At 47.4% G+C, this 8,852-nt stretch overlaps 1 protein-coding gene across 1 annotated transcript in view; it reads right to left on the bottom strand.

The window, feature by feature from the left end:
* LONP1 (lon peptidase 1, mitochondrial) overlaps positions 1 to 7,955 on the bottom strand; it is a gene marked incomplete at its 5' end in the record, with an annotated part of 27,765 nt that extends 19,810 nt beyond the window's left edge. Inside the window, 3 exons of the mRNA XM_006036722.3 lie at positions 1,445 to 1,532; positions 3,738 to 3,916; positions 7,817 to 7,955. Of these exons, the coding sequence (XP_006036784.1) occupies positions 1,445 to 1,532; positions 3,738 to 3,916; positions 7,817 to 7,955 (406 nt within the window). The remainder of the gene's footprint in view (positions 1 to 1,444; positions 1,533 to 3,737; positions 3,917 to 7,816) is intronic.
* Positions 7,956 to 8,852: the final 897 nt, after the last annotated feature.

The following is an 8,852-nucleotide window of genomic DNA, read 5'->3' as shown; positions in this document are numbered from 1 at the left end:
GGTGGCCCTCCTCTGGACCCTCTCAATGTTGTCCACATCCCTCTTGAAGTGGGGTGCCCAGAACTGGACACACTACTCCAGCTGTGGCCTGACCAGTGTTTCATAGAGGGGGAGGATCACCTCCTTGGCCCTACTTGAGATGCACCTGTGGATGCACGATAGGGTCCGGTTAGCCCTGCCGACCGTGACCTCGCATTGTCGGCCCATGTTCATCTTGGAGTCAATGATGACTCCAAGATCCCTTTCTGCCTCTGTGCTCTCAAGAAGGGAGTTTCCCATCTTATAAGTGTGCTGCTGGTTACTACTGCCCAAGTGCAGCACCCTGCACTTGTCTGTATTGAAACGCATCCTGTTTTTGTTAGCCCACCCTTGCAACCTATCCAGGTCTTTCTGCAGTCTTTCCCTCCCTACTAGCGTGCCCACCTCACCCCAAATTTTGGTATCATCAGCAAATTTGAACAGGTTGCTTTTCACCCCGTCGTTCAAATCGCTGATAAAGAAATTGAACAGTGTGGGCCCAAAGACCGAGCCCTGGGGGACTCCGCTGCCCACTTCCCCCCAGGTCGAATATGACCCGTCCACCACCACCCTCTGAGTATGACCCTTCAGCCAATTAGCAATCCATCTGACTGTGTAAGCATCGATGCCAGTCGCCTAGTTTTTTAATGAGGATGGGGTGGTTGACAGTGTCAAAGGCCTTGCTGAAGTCCAGAAAAACTACATCCACGGCGACACCTGCATCCAATGCTTTTGTGACCTGATCGTAAAAGGCAATCAGGTTGGTCTGACATGACTGCCCCTAATGAAACCGTGCTGGTTGCCCTTGAGCATCATCCCCGATGCTGGCCCATCACAGATGTGCTCCTTGATGATCTTCTCAAATGAACACCTGTCAGTGGCCTAATACACTACAACTTACTACGCCTTGTTTGTTTTCCTGAAGTTACTTTTTTGCAGGAGTTTAAAGTGTTGGATTAGGGGCCCACAGCTTTACATTTAACCCCAAATTAAGTTAGGCATGTATGTGACTGGGTTAATTTCTTACTCCTCACATGACTCTTTTACATGCAACCAAAGGGAGGAATCCCTCTATGAATCATAAAAAGACAGTTAGTATTGGTGCCCACTCATCCTTCTCATGAAGATGCATGTAAACTAGGCACTCAATCTAAGGGCTACACTGTAGTAGAAAACTGGAATTTTACCTTAATACACACCTTTCTACATTGACACAGGCAAAAAAAGGAGAACGTAAAAGCTTTATAGTAACATTTTCAATAGCATCTAAGTGACTAGGGAATAACAAGTCCTATTCAACATCATTTTTGGACCTGGGCATTTGTGTAAATGTAAACCTGTGTTTCTCCAGCAGGCTGAGACTGAATACCCAATGTTTAAAAATACAAGAGTCAGAAGACAGATCAGATCTGACTTCATACATCACCTCATCAATCAGGATAAGGGGATTTTCTGTTTTGGTCTTCTTTAGGCACTGGATTATTTTTCCTGGCATTGCTCCAACGTATGTCCTCCTGTTTTATAAGAGACAATATTCAGGGAAGAGGACCAGGGTACTACACACATTGGACAATATAGCATGCAGCTGATGGAACAGAAATAGATCTTGATTTCTTGCGTCTAAGGAGAATGCTCTCAGCAACCCTTCACAACCACCACACTAGGGCTCAAAGACCCATCAAGTCTCATTCTAGTATTCAGATCTAGATGCATGGTTTGGGAAGCTGCGTGGGCTGCACATTTATGTCTTGTTTTAGTTGCTTTATAGTTTAGGGTGACTGGGTTTTATTTCCTCATATATTGTAGTGAAAAAGCTAAGTATATTTGTTACACCTTGGAGAAGAGGAAAGATGGGGCATGGGTTCCATCATGTCCTTATTTGATGGGGATGGTGCTTAGCCTACATTCAAAACCAGGAAAGAGGGCTAAATTGTAAAATAACTTATATTATAAAATAACCTAGTGCTCTAAGCAAGAAGGAACTGGCACCCAAGATAATGGCAAAGCTTTTGAGTGAGGGGTAACAGAAGTACAAAACACCAAACTATGAAAGCCCTGACCTTATGCTAGGGTGAAAGTCACATGGGATATAATAAACGAGATACCAGCCTTCTTTAAAGCTGAAAAGCTGATCACTTCCAGCTCTGCACATTGCTAATGTATAAGGAAAGCAAGCTGGTGAAGTAATCAAATCTCAGACCAGCAAGGAAAAAGGTACTTCAGAGGTCAGGAAAATTCACCGTGCATAAAAGACCTATGTATCAGTGAATTTAACAGAGCAAAGAAAAAGGGTTGGGAAGGCTGATATGCTTCAAGTATATTGCAAAAGTCAGCAGAGACACCCCCACATGGGACAGACTCAGATATAGAAGTGGCCCAAGGAGTCCTGAGTGTTGAGTCAAGAGTAGCCCTGGGTCTCCCATGCCCTATCCTATGCCTGAATTCCAGGAGAAATCGGCCTGCTCATGAGATGCATGACAAGAGTCTTCAGTACAGAAGACAATGCAGAATCAACTCTGACACCACTGGAGAGTCAGAGTGGTAATGAACTATCATTATATCGTAATGAACCACTAAGATCATAAGACTATATATGGCAGACCAAGAGTTTATGGCAGGTTAACAATTTACTGAAAAGCCTGAGAGTTTTAAGGTAGCCCAGCTGTTTTTGGAGAGATTCTGAGATAGGAAGCTATGAATATTAATCCAAGAGGTGTGAAACAGTTGGATGAGGAGCAGGGAAGATACTATGCAACTCCCTTTAAAAGGGGCTGAGAATTATGATGCACTGCAATGTTACATGAGCTAACTGGAGAGTCCTCAAAAAATACCACACACCTCATATATCAAGACATAGCAGGCAAGACTCAGACAGGAGATACTTGCTTCCTGTCACACCCACGCCCACACCAGCCAGATTGAAAACATCTGATATATCCCACCCCTACATTTTATTTCCATATCATGGGCCAAGGAGCTTCAACACAGAAGAGCACTGTCTTTTACTAGTTTAAAAGTGTTCTCAGTTCCATCCATCTTAAACAAAAATCAAATAAAACTTTTGCTGGGTCTCATTTGCCTATTTTGTATACTTTTACTCTTATCCTTCCCAAAAGGGGTAGTCTCTGCTTGTGAAGCTTTTTTCAGAAAGAAGGTCCTAATCCTCCAAAAAATCAGGCAACCAGCAGACATCAGAACAGTATTACTTGCATCATCTCCATTCTGTGGTGCCTGCATTTCTGTGAAGAAGTTTATTAACTCCACTCCAGTAAGCAGAAGTTTCTAGGCACCTATATGAAAGTTTTTGAGGTACAGGTATTATCTAAATCAGAGGTGGCAAACATACAGTCAGCCTATGGACTGGATCCAGCGTGTGGAGGTGGACACCATGGCTACTAAGGCTACTGTGCTGACGCAGCCAGTACTCATTGGGTTAACACAGATCCCACTGGAAATAGATACCCTCTCATCCCCTCTTTTCCTGTCTCTGAATTTACTATTTTGATAACCTCTGGTGACAGAAAAAAAAATCATGGCAGTTGGAGGCGGGAGGGTGTGAGTGAATGGCAGTAGTGTTAAGCCCCTGGGTCCTGGCAGGGAATATGGCCCACCAGCTGATTTGAGTTTGACACCCCTGATTTAAAAATTGATATTGTGATCAAGTAACTTATTTTGTAAGACTGGTAAAACCTGTTGGGGTCATATCAGAGTAAACCAACCTGTGTCCTTTGATTTCTGCCACATCAGTCATTCCTCCAACGCTGAAGCGGAAATACTCTCTGTTTAATGCTCTAGCAATGGAGCGAGCAATGCTAGTCTTTCCAACTCCAGGAGGGCCATAAAAACAAAGAATCTTCCCTTGAGTTGACCCTCGCAACTGGCTGACTGCTATGAATTCCTGAAGAAAAGAAGAGATCTAGCATGTTAGTAGGCAGTACCTCCACATTTCACCAAAGCATCTTGGTTACGTATTGTCTTGCATAACCCACATCTTCTTCCCCGAAACCAGCGGGCAAAAGCTGGAATGTGCATGAGGACACATGGGGAACCCCCTGGCTGGATGACATGGCCCCATGCACCAGATCAGGCTGGTATGCAGACCTGGACCTGTCATGCCAATTGGTTTGTGGGTGCCATCTGGTGTGCAGGACAAGCAGCAGGCTTAGGAGCAGGCTTGGCTCCCTAGCTGCTGCTACTTAGTTTCCACTAGGAAGATTTTTTTCCCTTTAAGCTTCCTTTCAAAAACAAGGTGTTTATTATCCTTACACAGACTGGGTAAACACCTCATCAGGGTAAGATGTGGAGATAAAATATATGGATGTAATACAGAACTGCTTTCTAGAGCAACTTGTCTTGAAACCCACAAGAGGAGAATGCTAGACCTAATCCTGAGTAACGCACAGGATTTGGTTCAAGAAGTATCTATAGGTGAGACATTATGTAATAGCAACTGTAACAATCATATGAAACATCCTAGTGGGAAGGAGCAAACAGAAAAAGTCCACTAGGCGAATATACAGCTTTGGGAAGGGAAATTACACAAAAATGAATAAGTTAGTTAGAAAGGAGTTTAAAGGAGTAGTCAACAACATAAAAAATCCACAGGTAGCCTAAAAATTGTTTTAAAATACCATATTAGACACTCAGGAAAAGTGTATACCACAAATCAAAAGGAGTACCAAGTAGTTCGATAAAACCCCTGCATGATTGAATAGCAGTTAAGGAGGCCAGCCAAAGGGAAAAGGCATACTTCAAAAAAAAAAAAAAAAATGAAGGCATGCTCAAATGAAGAAAACACGAAAGCTCACAAACTCTAGTTGGTCAAGTGTAAAAGTGAAATAAGGCAGGTCAAAAAAGAATGTGGACTGTCTGGCAAAAGATGCTGAACTTAATAATAAAAACTTTTAAAACATACATCAAAAACAGAAAGCTAGTAAGATCATTCATGGAACCATTAGATGCCCAAGATGTAAAAGGTACACTCCAGGATGATAGCAGAGGACAATAGCAGAGAAGCTAAATTAATTTTTTGTATCAGTTTTTACTGCAGAAGATACTGGCAAAATTCCCATGAAAGATCAATCCTTCCTAGTAGATAAGTCTGAAGAGTTGGATCACACTGAATTGACAGCAGAAGAGGTTTTGGAACAAATCGATAAATACTAATAAGTTGCTAGGACTGGATGGCATTCATCTGAGAGTTCTGAAGGAACTCAAAGGTGAAATTGCTGAACTTTTGGCAATAGTATGCATGAACGCCGCATGCCCCCAGAGGCTGGGGGGACAGCGACTGTCCGCAGGCGGCAGCAGCAGCACTTGTTGGCGGTGAGTGGGGAGCTCCCACAGGCAGCAGCAGTGGTGTTGGCAGTGAACGGGGAGCTCCTGCAGGCGGGGGTGTGGAGGGAAAGGGCACATAGAGGCCCCCACGGTGAGGGAGGAAGTGGGGCTGGGGCAGGGGCAGGTGCTGCACGGCTGGGGTGGAGTGCAGGATTGAGCTGTGAGCAGCTCGTCCAGAGGGCACATGGGAAGGGGTGGCAGCTCCTGACACTGCATGCACCCCAGGAGGGTATGGGGGGCATGTGCCCCTAGATCTGTGTGCAGGGCAAGGGCAGGCTGCTGCTGTGGGCTGGGGCCAGCGCCAGGCTCCTCCCAGCTGGGGAGGGGGGGCTTGGACTGGGCTATGCTGGCGGCAACACTGCCCCCCTACCAGACTTATTCAGCTCTGGCAGTGGCAAAGGATGATAAAAGCAGTAGCACCAGGAGTGGCTTGTGGGATGGGGGTTGAGAGGACTGGCTGGGCAGGGGGAGGGGAGCAAGGGGCCGGGCAGGGTTGCAAAAAATAGACCAGTGCAGAGGAAATGAAAAAAGCAGTCCTGGGGCTGGGTCCAGTGGCTGGGTTTTTCCAGCCCTGGGGCTGTACAGGGGAAGTGGACAGAAGTTCCATGCACTGGTTTGACCTAAATCAAGTAAGTCTGATACTACATAGATCTAGGTTCACTTAAATTGGGTTCTCCAATTTTTAGACCAGTTTGTGTACATGGAACTTCTGTAAAATTACAGGTTTAAACAGATTGCTGGTCACTGAGACTGCATCTGCAAGTGTAAGGTCGGCACCAGGATGAGCTAAGTTTAAATCGGGTGGACATTCGGAACCTGATGTAACTGCCCCAAATGTCTGTACTTAGCTCTTGCGGTGCACTTCTGGTGCCTGACACTTTAAGGGCTGAAGAAGGCAGCCAACAGGTGCCTGATTAAGGCAGCCATTTTCAAACAAAGGCCAGCCAGGCAGAGACAGCAGTTAGCTGCTTGTAGCCGAGGGAGCTGCACCATCCAGTTCCCTTGCAGCATGGAACATCCTGGATGTAAGGGCAAGAGCTAGGAGGATGGTTTGGAGACTCCCGGTCCTCGGCATGACCTAAAACTGCACCCTGTCGGGATACGGAGGCTCAGTGGGACTGCCAGTAGCATGGCAGCCCCACTCAAATACCAGGACCGCTCACCTCCCTGGCGAAAGGCAGGTCGGGGCACCTTAATAACCCCAGCCCCCAAAACACTGTGGGTAAGGGGGCCAAGTACATGGCTATGGCCACCTGAGCCCCAGGGGGTGTAAGACCCCAGGAAAAGAGGGGGGCCAGGCACAGATGCAGCCATCTGAACCCGCAGGGGTGAAAGATCTTGGAGACCCCAGGGAGAGGATAGTTGTGTAGCCCCAGGGAGGGGGCAGTAGTGAAGGCCCTAATACGGGGGATATGTAGGGCTGAGGGTCAGCCTGAAGGGCAGCCCAAGGGGGTGTGCTGAGTAGGGCTGTGGGATGGCCAGAAGGGCAGCATATGGGCCAAACCCCATGAATTCAAGTTGTTGGGTGTGAGAAGCCTGGTGAGGAGCTAGGGCAGAGTTAGCCCTCTGTTCGGTGAATCAGCTGGCCACTACCTAGGTGAGGGTCACAGGAGAGGCCCAAGAAACTAAATGTCGCCACCCGAGGTGTGACTCGGATAAGCCTGATGGCCTACCAGGCTGCTCAAGGGAGCAGGGCAGAGTGAAGGGGGCACCGTATCGTGCAGCGAGCAAGAGACCCTGTGAGAGGGTGGAGTGAGACAAGCCCCAGTGAGACGGGGGTGGTATGAGTGCGTGCGTGAATGAGGCCTGACAAAGGACTACATTGGCCCAGCTTTAGGCCAACAGCATCGTGACATACTGGACGCCATCTGCAAGGCAAGGACAATGGTGTAGGGGCGGTACAGAGCCACGGATAGCACCCCCTAGCATCAGGGCATGTAACGGGCAGCTTCCTGCATTTTCCACCAGTTCATTGTTACAGCAAAGTTGTGGCATGTGAGCCTAGGCAGACTGCCCCATAGACAGGTGGGCAGGCCGACTTGAATCTCAGCCCCAAGCTTGCCCCCGTCACATTAGCCTTTATGATCTAGGAATGGCATTCAACCCGACCTCTACATTTAACATTTATTCGTTGCCTATCAGGTGGCAAAACTTCACAAAGCAGCAGCAACAACTAGCAATTAAAATAAATTAAATAGAGACGAATTTGGGTCTCTGGTTGACATCAGAGAACAGTAATAATTTCACTCTTGGGGGGGGGGGTTGTGTCCCACACTGCTCCTCCTTATCTTCCCACAAAGATCCACTAAAACTGTGGCCCCCGCTTAAACAATATTCATGCATCACCTCATTAGATATATAAAGAAATACAAGTTCAATGGCGAGTCACAAGCAAGACATATAATTAGGCTGCACGATGCTAACTAGAATAGATAGCCTGAATGTTTTGAGTGTGCTTTACCAGAATTCGTTTCTTGACATCATCCATCCCATAGTGATCCTCCTCCAGCACTGCCTGGGCTCGGGTGAGTTCCAGGTTCTCTTCACTGCATTTACCCCATGGGATAGATGTGAGCCAATCCAAGTAATTCCGTGTAACACTAGCAGATACAAGCAAAAAACAAAGATCAGCTTTCCTAAAATAACTACAGATGGGGTGGCGAGGAGAGAGAGAAAACAAGCAAGAGACAGTAAAGTGCACGCGAGTGAGTGAGTATGCATTCAGTAGGATGAGTGGGACTAAAACTATATTTGTGGAGAGGGTGGAGTGGAATGCTGTGTCAGCTTTGCTATGGGACCAATGGAAGCTGTTGCTAAATTATGGTTCATTCTTGCAGACCTTTTTCCAAAGAGCTGAATACCCTCAATAAATGCCACAGGCTTTTTATATTCGGTAGCGTGAAGATCATTGGGCAGGGGAAATACTTTTTCTTATAGTTATGAGATTCCTTTAAAGTGCTATTTACCCTCTTTTTGAATTGTTTGGAAGTCAATCAAAATAACTAAATATATAGTTTGTGGCTAGAGCCACTTTCTTAGAGTAGTGGTAGTAGCAGGCACTGCCCTGGGAAGCTGTAACAGAATTGCCACAGAAGCTTTAGGAGTATGACAGAGCTATTGGGTTTGGCCTCCACAGGAACTGGCATATGGGACAGAGACCGGGGCAGGGTGCAGAGGCGGGGAGCGGGGGCCCAAACCGGGGGCTTTACTCCACCTGCTCACAGCAGGGCTGGAGTCCCACAGCCACACCCCTCCTTAGCCTTTGAGACAGCTGGGGGGGCAGGGGGGCAAAGCTCGCACCCATTCCAGGCTCCCAGCCCGAGAGGCCAAAACCAAATCCCCAGTGCCGTCTTCTCCCCCCTCTCCCTGGAGGTTGAGACGAGGGCATGCCTAGGGGTCTCCAGCCCTGGTGGGTGAAGCCAAGCCCCAGTACAGGCTCCTCTCCACCCCCCAGCTGGCCCAGAGGCCAAGGAGAGGGTGTGCTAGGGGCTGAGGAG

This window comes from Alligator sinensis, unplaced genomic scaffold (genome assembly GCF_000455745.1).
Source record: "Alligator sinensis unplaced genomic scaffold, ASM45574v1 scaffold189_1, whole genome shotgun sequence".
In the NCBI taxonomy this organism is placed as follows: Eukaryota; Metazoa; Chordata; order Crocodylia; family Alligatoridae; genus Alligator; species Alligator sinensis.
The sequence above is the reverse complement of the archived record's forward strand: the minus strand, read 5'-3'. Positions and strand labels throughout refer to the sequence as shown.